General features: G+C 36.1%; 1 protein-coding gene across 1 annotated transcript in view; it reads right to left on the bottom strand.

Annotated features, from left to right (window-relative positions):
* The window catches only part of LOC130805499 (cytochrome c oxidase subunit 5b-1, mitochondrial-like), a 13,649-nt gene extending 756 nt beyond the window's left edge, over positions 1 to 12,893 (bottom strand). The window contains exons 1-5 of the mRNA XM_057670274.1: positions 12,544 to 12,893; positions 12,380 to 12,459; positions 12,231 to 12,281; positions 8,474 to 8,540; positions 8,273 to 8,352 (exon numbers count right to left, since the gene is read on the bottom strand). Coding sequence (XP_057526257.1) covers positions 8,273 to 8,352; positions 8,474 to 8,540; positions 12,231 to 12,281; positions 12,380 to 12,459; positions 12,544 to 12,685 — 420 coding nt within the window. The 5' untranslated portion in view covers positions 12,686 to 12,893. The remainder of the gene's footprint in view (positions 1 to 8,272; positions 8,353 to 8,473; positions 8,541 to 12,230; positions 12,282 to 12,379; positions 12,460 to 12,543) is intronic.
* Between the last annotated feature and the right edge of the window lie 2,602 nt (positions 12,894 to 15,495).

Genomic DNA, 15,495 nt, shown 5'->3' with positions numbered 1-15,495 from the left:
AATGTCAATTTCATCAATGATCACTCAACCAAAATCAAGTGATTAGTAGAAGGTACCAACTACCATTCTAAAACATGTAGTCGCTGATTTCGTTCTTCGACTCTAATATGTATAAGCAGCTTTTTGATGTTATAAACAAAAATGACTAGCGATTTCCTGCCCTTCTTTTTAAATATAATGCAATATTCTTGCAGCCAATAAAATGGAAAGAACTCTTCTGATTGATAGCTTGCCTGAAATCCTGTCACTAAATGGAGGGATAAACAATCATCGCTGCGAAAATATTGGAGAGCTAAATAAGGGGGCAAAAAATATGCTGGGTGTTTACATGGTTTGGCAAATTTCTTTAGGAAATATAAAAGGTTCACCTACTTATGAGACTTACTTTCCCTAACTACTAACTAGCCAAATCCACCTACAAATTCGCTGAAGAGTGCTGCCCAGCAACCATCACCACTTCCATGGATGCTCACAAACAAGACTAGTGACAAACTCCTTTGAAGACCATAACAAAACTCCAAAAAAGCAAATTTATCCCTTCAAGAGCTCTCCTTTGTCTTTTCTGTAATTTCCATACTATAAAATAATTTCAGGTTTATGGATTCCTGTAATGGCAACTGGTTGTATCAAGCTCGATGGTGGTGATACCGATAAGTGCTTGTTTGGTCGTTTTAGCGGTTGCGGAAGAGGAAGGTGGAGATTGCCAGTTGTTAAACAGGTATAGTGTAGTGATTATAGGAGAGGGACGAAAAGGGCTATATTAGTAGACGTTTATTTTGGAGATGGGCATTTCTCCATCCTCATGGCAGGCGTTGCCAATCCCCTCAAGGAGGTATTTGGTACGAGAAGTGGAAAAGAAATAAAAAGGGAATGCTCTCGAAAGGGTAATAGTATTGTTAAGTATTATAATTATAAATTGTTTAGTAAAAGGCGGGTAAAGGTATGAATATGGAGAGAGGATGAGTTTGCTCATTTATTTGTTACTTCTCATGTCATTGTTGTAACAAAGGGGTCACTAACGGAATGTAATGTAAACATTACCCAAGGGTACCAAAACAAACATTAAGTAATAGATTTTCTGATTGTATTCCATTTCCAACCCTTCAAAAACAGCTACCAAACACCCTCTAAATCTTTCACGAGGGAGGGGTTAAATATCTTACAATCAATCATGGGGAAAGTTCACTGCCCCAAACTTTCCCACTTGGTAGGATTAAGGCCTTGGCCTTGTCTTGGTGGTAGTACTGACACACCAGAATATTTACTGGGCTTTTCTTTATACACCATGATTCCAAAATCAAGGTCAAGGTCCCAAGTAATGAAACTCTTCCTCTTAGCATCTTAGTTACAGCTTAATTTGTTCATAATTTAGAAAGAAAGAAATGTTAATTTTAAAAAGTGTGCCTCACTTTGCACCTTTTGCAGCTCGAGCACATGCTCAACTAAAAATGTCTCGACTAGGTGAGGCAAATCCCACCACAAGAGGCGTGTACCTTGGTGCGCCTTGATGCGTTATGCGCCTTTGTGCGCCCGGTGCATCTCCTCGTGTTGGGTAATAATTAACTCAACAGCTTCTTTGTTTGTGATGTGTAAACAAGATGGAAAACTTGTTCACAATAAGTATAAATTAAGGGGTCCTTGGGTTTTGTTTAACTTAGGAAAAATGTTTAAATTAATCAAGATAGTTAAGGAGAACTCTCACCCTAAACTTGAGGATATAACAAGGAGGAACACTCACTCACTTGTTTGGGTGTAGCTTAGATTAGGGAACTCTCACCTAATCATCAACTACAAGCTTTAGTTTTAGGAACTCTCACTAAAACTCTAACTCTTCAAATTTGGAACACTCAAAGTTGGACAATTAAAATTGACTAAACACAAGTCAAGTTCAATAAACAAAACACACGTTTTTTGGCAAATTTCTGGATGATTTTTCATTCATGTTTAGCATGCTATTTATAGCTTTCATACATCCAATAATTCCATCAACAACTTGCCTAATTAATAGCAACAAAACAAAAAAATAAATGCTGAAAATAAAAGATGATGAAAGGGCTCATAACCGTCCACTTTAATCCCATTCAACAATAATTAAAAGACTACTTAAATCTAAGCTTAAAACAAGGATAAATGTTCAGCAATTAATCTCTCAAAAACTGTCCAATACCGTCATTCAAAGCTGCCCCTTGAATTCCAAAACCGCCGCTTTAAATGAGAATAAAAAACAGCTTTAAATCTCCTTAAAACATACCCATTTGTATTCCAAAACTGCAGCTTTAAATGAGATTAAAAACCAGCTTTAAATCTTCTTAAAACACGCCCCTTTGAATTCCAAAACTGTTTGGAATTAATTCCTTGTAACCGACATTAATTTATGCTTTCAACAAAGTACTTAGTCATACTTAGCAAAGTACAACCACTTGATGAACTATACGGACCATGCACGCCAAAATCCATAGGAGTAACGTCGAAAAAAGACTTGGATAAAATCAATTCCCTAACGTTGGATCCTTGGACTGGAATATTTGGACTATTTGACCCTTGGCCACTTTGGTCATCCTCCCCTTCTTCAAAGGGAATTGCCCTCAATTCCTCATCATCATAGTACGGTGCTAGATCTCCCACATTGAAAGTGCTTGATACGCCATACTTACCTCCCAAATCGACCTTATAGGCATTGTTGTTGTTCTTTTCCACAATTTCAAAGGGACCTTCTGCTCGTGGCATGAGTTTGTTTTTCCTTTGGCTAGGAAACCTTTCTTTCCTCATGTAAATCCATACCAAGTCACCTACTTCAAAATTCTTCACGTTTCTAACCCTCTTGTTGGCTTGCTTCTTGTAAATCTCATTTGCCTTTTCAATATTCTTCCTCACTTCCTTGTGAATCTTGACCATGAACTCAGCTTGTTCCTTAGCACCTCCATGCACAAACTTATCTTGAGGTAGGGCTATGAGATCAATAGGAACATAGGGATTAACACCATAGACTACTTCAAAAGGTGAATACTTTGTAGTAGCACTAGGAGTCCTATTGTAAGCAAACTCGGCATGAGCAAGCTTAACATCCCAATCCTTGGTGCTCTTACTAACCAATGTTCTAAGAAAATAACCAAGAACTCTATTCACCACCTCGGTTTGACCGTCCGTTTGTGGATGATGTGATGTAGAAAACAGCAACTTAGTTCCCATGAGACGCCATAATGACTTCCAAAAATGACTTAGGAACTTAGTATCACGATTGGACACAATGGTGCGTGGCACCCCATGAAAACGAACCACTTCTTCAAAGTACAACTTAGCCACTTTCATAGCATCCTCGGTTTTATGACAAGGAATGAAATGAGCCATCTTTGAGAACCTATCAACAACCACCATGATTGAGTCTTTACCCCTTTGAGTTCTAGGTAAAGCCACAATAAAATCCATGCTAACATCTTCCCAAGGTCTCTCGGGAACTGGAAGTGGCTTGTAAAGACCTTTATGAAACACCATTTTTGCCCTTTGACAAGTAGAGCAACGAGTGATAACATGATGGACCGTAGATAACATCTTAGGCCAATAGAAATGAGCTTGAAGAAGCTCCAATGTCTTTTGAACACCAAAGTGACCAGCTAGACCTCCCCCATGTGTTTCATGGATCAACAAACTTCAAATCGGACACTTAGGAATGCATAATCTATTTCCCTTAAAAAGAAAACCATTGTGTAAGGAAAATAAATCATAGACTCCATCGACACATTTCTTCAAAATGGTATTAAAATCTTCATCTTCTTTGTAGTACTCTTTGATCAACTCAAACCCAAGAATCTTGGCTTCAACAACACCAAGTAAATTATGCCTTCTAGATAAGGCATCCGCAACAACATTTGCTTTTCCACTCTTATATTTGGATGAAAAGTTAAATGTTTGAAGAAATTCTACCCATTTTGCATGCCTTGAATTCAACTTCTTTTGCCCATGAATAAACCTCAAGGACTCATGATCAGAATGAAGTATGAACGGTTGTGGCCTCAAATAATGTGACCAATGATCTAGAGCTCTTACCATTGCATAGAACTCTTTATCATAGGTGGAATAATTCAGCTTGCCTTGAATCAACTTCTCACTAAAGTAAGCAATTGGACGCCCCTCTTGAATCAACACGGCACCAATTCCTTTCCCACTTGCATCACACTCAACTTCAAATGCCTTGAAAAATCCGGAAGTGCTAGGATAGGTGTGTTGCACATCTTTTCTTTGATTTCTTCAAACGCCTTTTGAGCTTGAGGAGTCCATTCAAACGAACCTTTCTTTGTGCACTCGGTTATGGGAGCCATAAGAGTACTAAAATTCCGAATGAATCTCCTGTAAAAGGAAGCTAGCCCATGGAAAGAACGGACCTCCGTGAGTGTTTTAGGACTAGGCCATGATTGAATTGCTTCAACCTTGCTTGGATCAACTTTCACGCCATCACTTGAAATTATGTAACCAAGAAAAGTGACCTCATATAGCATAAAATTACATTTCTCAAGTTTTCCATACAATTTTTGTTTTCTCAAAACAGTGAAAACTTCAAGTAAATGCTTCAAATGCTCATCCCTATCTCGACTGTAAATAAGGATGTCATCAAGGTACACCACCACGAATTTGCCAAGGAAAGGCCTCAACACCTCGTTCATCAATCTCATGAAAGTGCTAGGTGCGTTAGTAAGCCCAAATGGCATCACGAGCCACTCATACAACCCATGTTTCGTTTTGAAAGCTGTCTTCCATTCATCCCCTTCCCTCATTGGAATCTGATGGTAACCACTTCTCAAATCAACTTTTGAGAACACCTTCGAACCACTTAACTTATCAAGCATGTCATCAAGTCTAGGAATTGGAAACCTGTATTTGATAGTAATATTGTTAACAGCTCTACTATCAATGCACATACGCCAAGTACCATCCTTTTTTGGAACCAAAAGAGCAGGAACAGCACACGGACTTATAGACTCTCGCACATAACCCATACCCATCAACTCTTCTATTTGACGTTGTAACTCTTTAGTTTCTAAAGGGTTACATCTATAGTCAGGTTTATTTGGTAAAGGTGCGCCTGGAATGAGATCAATTTGATGCTCAATTCCTCTCAAGGGTGGTGACCCAATAGGTAATTCATTTGGAAAGACATCCTCAAAATCCTTAATCAATTGCGCCAACTTGGGATTTTGACTCACAAATTTTTCATGAATTTCTTTTGAATAAAACAAAAACAACTCTTCCTCACTATCAACTTACCTCTCAAATTCTTTAAAAGACAACAAGAAAATTTCTTTGGATGGCTTTTGTGAAAACCGTGGGGGTGGTAAAGGGTGTAATTTTTTTTGTTTCCCTTGGTGAGTTATAGTGTATGTGTTGTGGTATCCATCATGAAGTGATTTTCTATCAGTTTGCCACGGCCTACCAAGCAGAATATTACAAGCATCCATTGACACAACATCACACAATTGACTATCATGATAGGAACCAATAGAAAAACTAACCATGCATTGCTTTCTAACCCCCGTACTAGAATTTGAATCTAACCAACTCAACTTGTAAGGACGTGGATGGTTAGTGGTGGTAAGACAAAGTCTAGACACTAAAGTCTTTGACACAGTATTAGCCTCACTACCCCCATCAATAATTAAGTGACATACCTCGTCACCAACTTTACAATTGGTGATGAAAATGTGTTGCCTTTGTAGTGCCAAGGGCTCCTCCACATGTGCTTGCAAAGCCCTCCTAACAACCAGATTGGTTTTGTCCTCCATCTCCGGAAAGCAATGATCTTCTTCCCCATCCTCTTCATTGGGATTCTCGGTCTCATCTTCTTCTGTTTCAAAACCCTCCCAATTAATGTTTTGCGTGGCCATAAGCTTAACCTCTTGCATGGTTAAAGCTCTTGAGTTCGGACAATCCTTCTTAAAATGTCTCCTTCCTCCACACTTGTAACACACAATGTCACTTAGCTTGAAATCCTTCTTGTCCTTCTTAGGTGGGTCATTGGGCTTGTTAAAGGATGAATCATCCTTCAAAGAGAAAGGTGGTTTACGTACCACTGGAGGAGTGGTAGTTGGTTTCTTCTTCTTCCTTTTTGCATCAAACTTGGTCACAAGTTTACAAGCTTCCACAAAAGTAAGGTTAGTGTAACCTTCAAGCTTGTCTTGCAACTCTTGATCCAACCCAGCTACAAAACGCCCCAGTTTGAGCTCTTCATTTTCAGTTACTTCACACACAATGGCAAGCCTATCAAAATCTTTGATGTAGTCTTCCACTGAATCGCCATTTTGTTGTAAAGTGCTCCACTTCACATATTGGCTTTGCTTATAATTGTGAGGAATGAAACGGTCTCTCATCCGTTTCTTCAACTTGTTCCAAGTTGATATGGGAGCTTTACCCCTAAGGGTACGTGCCCTTTGTTCCCCTTGCAACCAACTGTCACCATAGCCCTTCAGTTTCACCTTGGCTATCTTATATTTCTGCACTTCTTCTTGAATATCCTTGTACTCAAAGTACCTTTCCAAGGATTTCTCCCATTCCAAGTACTTCTCTGGATCAAGTGACCCATCAAAGGAAGGGACGTCTACTTTGAGACTCCTATCCTCCCTCCTAGGTGGAGGTTCTTCATCTTGATCTCTCCTATCTTGCTCGTTCAAGAGTCTTGCCATTAAGGCTTCAAGATTCCCTTGTAGATTGGCATTAGTTTCGGCCAACCTTTCTTGACTAGCAATGGAACGATTTAGAGCTTCCAAAGCTACCCTCAAATCTTGATTCTCTCCCATGATATGTAGGTATTCGACCCCTTTGGAAGTGTTTAGAAAAACTCCCCCTACCTGACGCGCCAAATAATGTGTAAACAAAATGGAAAACTTGTTCACAATAAGTATAAATTAAGGGGTCCTTGGGTTTTGTTTAACTTAGGAAAAATGTTTAAATTAATCAAGATAGTTAAGGAGAACTCTCACCCTAAACTTGAGGATATAACAAGGAGGAACACTCACTCACTTGTTTGGGTGTAGCTTAGATTAGGGAACTCTCACCAAATCGTCAACTACAAGCTTTAGTTTTAGGAACTCTCACTAAAACTCTAACTCTTCAAATTTGGAACACTCAAATTTGGACAATTAAAATTGACTAAACACAAGTCAAGTTCAATAAACAAAACACACGTTTTTTGGCAAATTTCTGGATGATTTTTCATTCATGTTTAGCATGCTATTTATAGCTTTCATACATCCAATAATTCCGTCAACAACTTGCCTAATTAATAGCAACAAAACAAAAAAATAAATGCTGAAAATAAAAGATGATGAAAGGGCTCATAACCGTCCACTTTAATCCCATTCAACAATAACTAAAAGACTACTTAAACTAAGCTTAAAACAAGGATAAATGTTCAGCAATTAATCTCTCAAAAACTGTCCAATACCGTCATTCAAAGCTGCCCCTTGAATTCCAAAACCGCCGCTTTAAATGAGAATAAAAAACAGCTTTAAATCTCCTTAAAACATACCCATTTGTATTCCAAAACTGCAGCTTTAAATGAGATTAAAAACCAGCTTTAAATCTCCTTAAAACACGCCCCTTTGAATTCCAAAACTGTTTGGAATTAATTCCTTGTAACCGACATTAATTTATGCTTTCAACAAAGTACTTAGTCATACTTAGCAAAGTACAACCACTTGGTGAACTATACGGACCATGCACGCCAAAATCCATAGGAGTAACGTCGAAAAAAGACTTGGATAAAATCAATTCCCTAACGTTGGATTCTTGGACTGGAATATTTGGACTATTTGACCCTTGGCCACTTTAGTCAGTTTGAAAAAGAAGTAAAACTTGAAACCAAAATTCAACTGAATATGAGATTCAAGAAAAAATTGCTATGAAGGACAAGAAAACTTAGTATTCTTGATATTCTCATTATAATAGTTATGTGCTAAAGTAGTGTTTACCGCAATGATAATGTGCTTAAGCTTGTTGCTATTATAATATAAATTTTAAATATTAGATGTTTTAAAATTGATTTTCATGCATTTTTAGCGAAAAAAGTACGCCTTGCCTACAAAATGATCGCGGCCTTATGCTATGCGCCTAGGGCACCTCACACTTTTTAAAACAAAGAAAGAAAAATATTTCCTAGTATAGACTCTTCATCTAATTACAAGCAAAACTAAATACCATTTGTGTCATCACATTGCCTACGTTGCTATTTTAACAATGAAACTATATACCATGGTGTCATCATCAATGTAATATTAGCGCTAACCTTGAAGTACTGTGTGCACACAGGACACTCGTACGACTTGCCTTTCTCCAGCCAAAACCAGACAACATCATGTTCATCCTCTGGCGAAGAAGAATCCAATAAAAAGAAAAGGGTTTTGATACATGCAATCAATACCAATATAAGTCATACCAAATAAATTACTGGAAGAAAAATCAAAATTAAGAACCAAAAGATACTGACCTCCTTCACCTCCGGGACATCCAACAATTCTTTTGTCATAGTATGACTTGACAATAGCAGGATTTTCCTGCATGCAAGTTAAACAAAATGAACCCAACTAATGATTTAGAATAGTAGATAAAGCTCTAAATATTAGAAAAAAAACAATAGCACATGAACTTCGTCCCAAATTCATCAAGCCAGAATCATGAGCAAAAAACAAAGTCCCACAACGTCTAACAAGACTTGCAAAAAGAAAATTCAGTCTCTATTTAAATACTAAAGCCTTTTAAAGCAAACAAACTGATGAACAGATTACAATTAACAAATCCTTAAAATTCCATGTTTTGCTAGGAAACCAATGTGTAAAAAGATAATAGATGAAGAGTGCAGTCATACAGTGTTAACAACTTGTGTATAATGAAAATAAAACCAAAACAGTAAAGCGAAGAACTAAAAAAATCTAGGCGGATAAACTAACAAATTGAATTTCAACATTTAGACGTAAACTATGTATCAAAGAATTCACATCTTGAAAAGAATGATAACCGAGTTCAAGAAAATGAAGTTTGTTTTTTTTATGTGATGCAATAGGGAAGAGATCATGTGTGTTAATACGATATCCAAAATGGAAAAATATGGAGAAATGGTTAGATGAGTGGACTTCCATCTAAGAACAAAATGTAAACAGCTGTTGTGATGTTGGTACCAAATCTGCATAGTCAACAAAAGAAGAAGAGGATACAGAAAAAGAATAACAGAGAAAGAAATTAGAAGAGAGAAAAGGTGGTATGCTTGTATTATGATAAGAGAGCAGTGTACTCCCCTGAGCTCTTAGAGTGGCTCAGTAACTCCCACAAGGTACTACTATTAGATATTAAAAGCATGAAAGGATCTACCTTCCCCTGGACTATTTAAAGGAAAGTACAGCTTTCTAGAATTCAGAAAAATACACCTCAGCATACTCCTAACAAAAGGATTCCCTTGCAAAACAGAATGCCAGCTTGGGACCTTCTAGCATTTTTCCCTTCTAGAATAAGTGTACTGTATAGTAGGCCTTGGTGCAGCTGGGTCCATGACAATACCACCCCCACCAAATTGCACCTTGTCCTCAAGGTTAAAGGCTGCAAAAACAGATAGGATGTGTTGATAAAGTTCTCATGTAGCCTCTGAACTAGGTAGTCCCTTCCACTGAATCAAGACTTCTGCTGACTCTTGCCCTTGATTATCATGTTGGCGTACTCCTAAAACCATCTCAGGTTCAACCATGAGCTCCAGAGAAGGGGCTAGTTGTGCTGGAAGTGGGGTTGGATCGAAGGAGGCTCCTTTGGCTGCCTTGAGTTGGGACACATGAAATACGGGGTGTATTTTACTCTCAGGAGGTAGCAGTTTGTATGCCACTTCGCCAATTTTCTCAATGACTTCATACGGACCGTTGAAGCGGGCTGCAAGCTTGTCACAAGGCCGTTTGGCAAAAGATTGTTGACGATAAGGTTGTAGTTTGAGAAACACTAAATCCCCAACAGCAAAAGAACGATCTTTACGTTTCCCATCCGCCCACTTCTTCATACGATATTGAGCTCGTAACAAATGTAGCTTATGATCATCCAATATGGCATCCCCTGACCTTAGCTCATGTTCCAAACTATCCATGGGAGTTGTATTGTGGCCAATCCGAAGTAGAGGTGGCGGAGATCGACCATAAAGAGCCCTAAAAGAACACATTTGGGTGGACATGTGGGGAGATGTGTTGTAACAATACTCTCTCCCTTGAGGGGTACGGGTATGATATGTCCGCTACCTCCCCCCGGACCTCGACTTTATACGGGACACTGGGCAAATGACCAAGATCAAGACCATGTTTAGTTCTCATACTGTTATTAAAAAATGAAAGATGGAAACATCGAAGAAGCGAAAAATTGAAAGATGATATAAATAGGAAAGCTTAAGGAAAAAACAGAGTAATTAAAATAGAAAGATGATCGAAGAAAAGTCAAATTGAAAGTAAAACTCAAAGAAAGAATACAAAAAGTAGAAGCTCATTGAGGATTAGAGAAAATGATAAAGAACCTAGAAAAATTAAAAAAATACCCGTAAGAAATAATAAGAAAGAAGATAATAACAAAAACCAAACGAAAGTTGCTAGCGGTGATAAAGAAATTGTGCTAAGAATTGATTTTTTATACTCTGCAAATCCTTAACTTAAATATTTTGCTTCATATATTCAAAAAAACAACATAAGATATTTATTCCTTTCTTATCTATCTTCAAATAAGACAACTATTTTTTGTGTAAGTGAAAGCGTCAAAAGTGAAAAAAGGTTAAGGTGCAAAAATCATAAGAGGCACACAAAAGTGAGCACCTTCCCTATCAAGCGAAATATTTTTTCTAAAGCCTACCTCGTAGGCACGCTTGAGGCACGCTTTTTAAAGCAAAGACACGGGGCAAGGCATAACAAAAAATTGAACAATCATATAAATGCAAAAGATATCTTACGTAGAGGCAATAAAAAAGTCATGCCTTAATACTTAGCAGTGTTCTCACCAAAAAAGATTATGCCAGCAAGATCACCAAAAATGCACATTAGGTAGCACTCCCAATTCTCCAAACTCTCTTTTGTTCAATCCAAGGCCTCATGCTCGTCAAAGCATCCTATCATCACACCATTCATGGCACAACAACATCACCTCCACCTTGCCTTAACATCTCTAAATACATAACTTCACTACACTTCTCATCATTACCTTAAATGCCTAATAGGGCTCCAAATAAACATGGAGAAAGACTAACCAAGTACACACACAAAGAGTATCTAATAGCTGGCAATTGCTTAAGCCAACATCATATCGTTGTAATACTTATTTCAAATGAAGTTGTACCTCACTTAATGCATTTGACTCTTCTAATAAACAAGTTCTAATTATTAGACAAGTTACTTTCAAAGATAGATGGCTCGTTAGAGCAGCTATCCTTTGCACTCTATTTTCTCCAAACTCTATTTCTATCCAAGTCCTCATGCTCGACGAGCAACACTCGTAAGAATACAACTATCACCACACCATTCAAGGTAACACGATGACAACTTCGTCAATACTCTCAACATTAATGTCTAAGTTCATACATCGTTACTCCAAATTTAAAACTATGGACCTACAAAGGGTCACAAACAAATAAATCAGGGAATTCAAATGTTCAGCGTTATAAAAAAACACATTTTTACAATAGATAACTGAACTATATATTACTTCTGCTTGAATATAAAAGTCAGAGATGTTATATTGGATGTAAACCCTAGTCACACAATTGATTCAACGCACAGAATCAAAAATGACCAAAAAACCACAGTGGTGCCCAGTGAATGAAAGATGGAAAGTGATGCACTTGAATTGATTGAATAAGCATACTTCTCCCATCCATTTCATCTGTAGAGCTTATATAATTGATCTTCCCTTCCCGGTTAAAAGCCTTAACAGTGTCAAAACAACTAGACAAATAAACTGTTTGAACCTCAAGCAATACCACCACCTTCAACAAATGTAAACAGCACATGCCTAATAAATAGAAATGAAGCATCAAGTAATCATTCTCTACTTTCAATAAAAATTATTAGCATCAAACAGCCAGAAAATAGAGACATAAATACGTTTCAAGAGGATCATTCCATAAACTATAACACAATCAATTTCTTAGCCAATAATCACGTTGATATAGAATTAAATAAATCAACAAAAGCAAAAGAATAAAGATATTCATAAAAAGAGGGAAAACAAAAACAAACCTTGGTACCAAAAGGACCCACAGGGTAATTAATCTCCAGAATATCCTTTCCCTATGTAACAACATTTTAACAGCAATCACAATTATTAATAATTTAAAATGAAAATTAAATCATCTTGAAACATAAACAAAAAGTAAACAAATTAAAACCTGAAGCTCAGCTTCAATCTCTTCACGCTCATGACCAGTAGCAATAGGCATTACATCTTCAACAGATTTCTTGGAAATTTCTGCACCAAATTAGATATCTAATAAAATGAACAATAATAAATCAAAAAATCAAATTAAAAATGGAATAGGAAAGCTAAGATTACCAGAATCGGTGGAGAAACGGCGAGAGAGAAAAGAAGAACAAAAAGAGGTAGCAGGAAGACGAGAAGAATATGAAGATTTAAGAATGGAAGGTGATGAGGAAGCAAGGGTTTTGATTTGAGAGAAAACAAGCCTTCTCCACATGATTGCGAGATGTAAAATGGAATTGTGTTCTGGATCTCAGGTCACTCCCTGGACGATTTGAAGATGAAACGATGGATCTACCAATTCAATGGAATTCTCTCTTTAGTTTAGGGAGTGTTAGAATGACTTGACTTTTATTGCATTCACAAATTCTCCAACAGAGTAGGTCTTGTGAGAGTCTCAGACGGCTCAATAATAATTGTATTGAGTTTGAATCATTTAACCCAACTGTTGTTTGTTTATTAACGAGTCATTTTAATTTAGAAAAAATTATTCATAATAATTCAACTTTTAAATGATTTCTAAACAATAATTTAAATTTTAGATTAAACATGAATAATCTTACAAGGGGTAATAGTTAAGAATACACCAAGATAACCTTTTATATATACCACATGTCATTTCGCATAAAACATTTAAAAAGTTAATACAAAAATTAAATTACAAAAGAATAGACAAAAAAAAAATAAAAAGAGAAATCAAGTAAATTTATTTTTATTTTAACTTTTAATTTTTAAGGTTTTTGACTTTCTGTTTTATTTTATTTTTTTTAGCAATAAACTTGCAAATATTGGTCACCATTTAGGTAACAATGTTGTTTGGTAAGTGACCTTAAAATTAGAATATTCCATGGTTAATCGAAAGTAGGATTATTGTAGAAAAATCAATAAAAAATTGAATTATTCTTAGGCTTAGCAAAAGCTGACACAGCCTGCTAACTTGACCTGAACCTAACCCGAAATAAGTGGGTTTGGGTTGAGACTTTTGACCCAATTAATTAAAGGGTCAACCGACCTGATCTGTTTATTAAATGGGTTAGGTTCAGGTCGAAATTTTAAACCAGAAACAAACATGTATTACTCATTTAATTAAACGATTGAATTCTAAGTTAAATCTATAATTATAACCTAAACTTAATTGATTTAATATTTTCTATTTTTCATAATAAACACAAAATTAACAACTTAAAAACAAAAGGTTTAAAATCAAGGCCTAAAAAATTAGATGTAATCAATGTTAAAAACCATTAAATGAAAACAAAAAGCTTTAAGTCACTGCAAAAAATGTGGCATGTAACCAGGGTCGACTATGTAGCAAGACCTACATAAGCGACGGCTCAGTGCCCCATTTTGTTGAGGGCCCAAATTTTTTAATCTATACACTTTTTATATTATATATTAAAACATATTATTTTATTTAAAAGAGCACTACGCTTAAGTCATTGTTGCTTCATGTCAACAATTTTTGATATTTGAATGGTTATGAATGTTGTTTGGTATTTTCTTTTTTAAAAAATATCATTGAATTTAGGTATAAAAATATTGTTAATTTGTTGTTTTTCATTGATAAATTGAGTTAAATAAGCAAAATAGGGTCTTGTTTAATCGGAAAAAAAATTAATATATTTCAATGATATTTTAAAAAATAAAAGCATACACATTCATATTATACTTTACGCTCGGGGCCTTTAAAATATGTGAGACGACTCTGCATGTAGCTACACTTATTTAAGCACGCTTATTTAAGTATGATAGACTTTTTTGCAACTAGACTCTCTTCTTGCATTTTAGACACACATATTAAGCGTGTGAATAATAGAGTCACTTATAAGCATGACTACAAGTCAATAAAATAATGTTAAAATGTTATAAATTTAGCCACACTAATAAGCGTAAAGGTCAACCTTTAGCCACACTAATAATCGTGGATAAAGCAAGATGAAGAATTTAAAGATGATCAAATCAGCCACACTTGTAAGCGTGGCTACACAACTAAAAATAATAAAATAAAGGGATATTATCAATGGTACCCCTGTACTATAGCAATATATCAATGGTAACCCCCAACTATATGCTAATTACAACTGTGACAGTATTAATCATTTTTCTGTTAAGTTGTCGTTAAATCTCGAATTGGACATAACCATGGTTAGTTTCCCTCTCCTCTTCCTTCTCTCCTTCCATGGCTGCTTCATCTCAGGTGGGATTTCACCATAAAACGAGTTGTTCTAGAGACATTCAAGAAGCTCAAACTGTAACACCCAACAAGTACATTATCATCAATTCTTCCATTAAATTATTTGAAGATAAATCAAGGTACTTCAAGTTAGGACAATTTTCCCCAAAATTTGGTATGGAACTTGATATATTATTGGAAGAAAGATCCAAATACTACAAATTAGAATACTCATTAAGAGAAAATGTTCCTTGTAACTTATTCCCCTTTAAAGCTAAGTGGGTTAACTTCTCACAATCTTGAGAGAACATCCATGGAAGAACTTGTTGCCCAGATAAATGATTTAAAGAAACATCCAACAAAGCCCAAAATGAGCCTATTTCAAATCCTTAGAAGAATCTAATAAATTGAAGGAAAGATTCAAACTTGATAATTAAGAACAAGAAGAAAACTTTGACAAATCAAGAAAAGACCCAAAAATGGAATTTTGAGAGAGGTCAAGTTTATGTGGGTAAAGTTTCATTAAGCTAAATTTACAGTTTTATAAGTGGGTTTCAATGGGTTAGGGTTTCATAGTCATCCATTAATGAGAAAGCTCAAAGCTTGATTAATGAAGGAAAAAACAGAGGAAGATAGTGAAAGAAGAAAGTGGTAAAAGATTGGAGTAAGGAAGAAGAGAAGAGTATATATTAAGAGGAGGAATTAAGAAGGAAGACTTAGGGAGGAGTGGAGGAAATAGCTGGTACTTTCTGCATATTCGGGTTGATCATTGTCGAGCTTGAGATGAAGCAGCCATGGAAGGAGAGCAGGAATAGGAAAGGGAAAAGGGAAGAAGAAAAAACTAACCATGGTTA

Source organism: Amaranthus tricolor, chromosome 2, assembly GCF_026212465.1.
Source record: "Amaranthus tricolor cultivar Red isolate AtriRed21 chromosome 2, ASM2621246v1, whole genome shotgun sequence".
Classification (NCBI taxonomy): Eukaryota; Viridiplantae; Streptophyta; class Magnoliopsida; order Caryophyllales; family Amaranthaceae; genus Amaranthus; species Amaranthus tricolor.
Note: the sequence above shows the minus strand (reverse complement) of the source record. Positions and strands in the feature narration are given on the sequence as shown.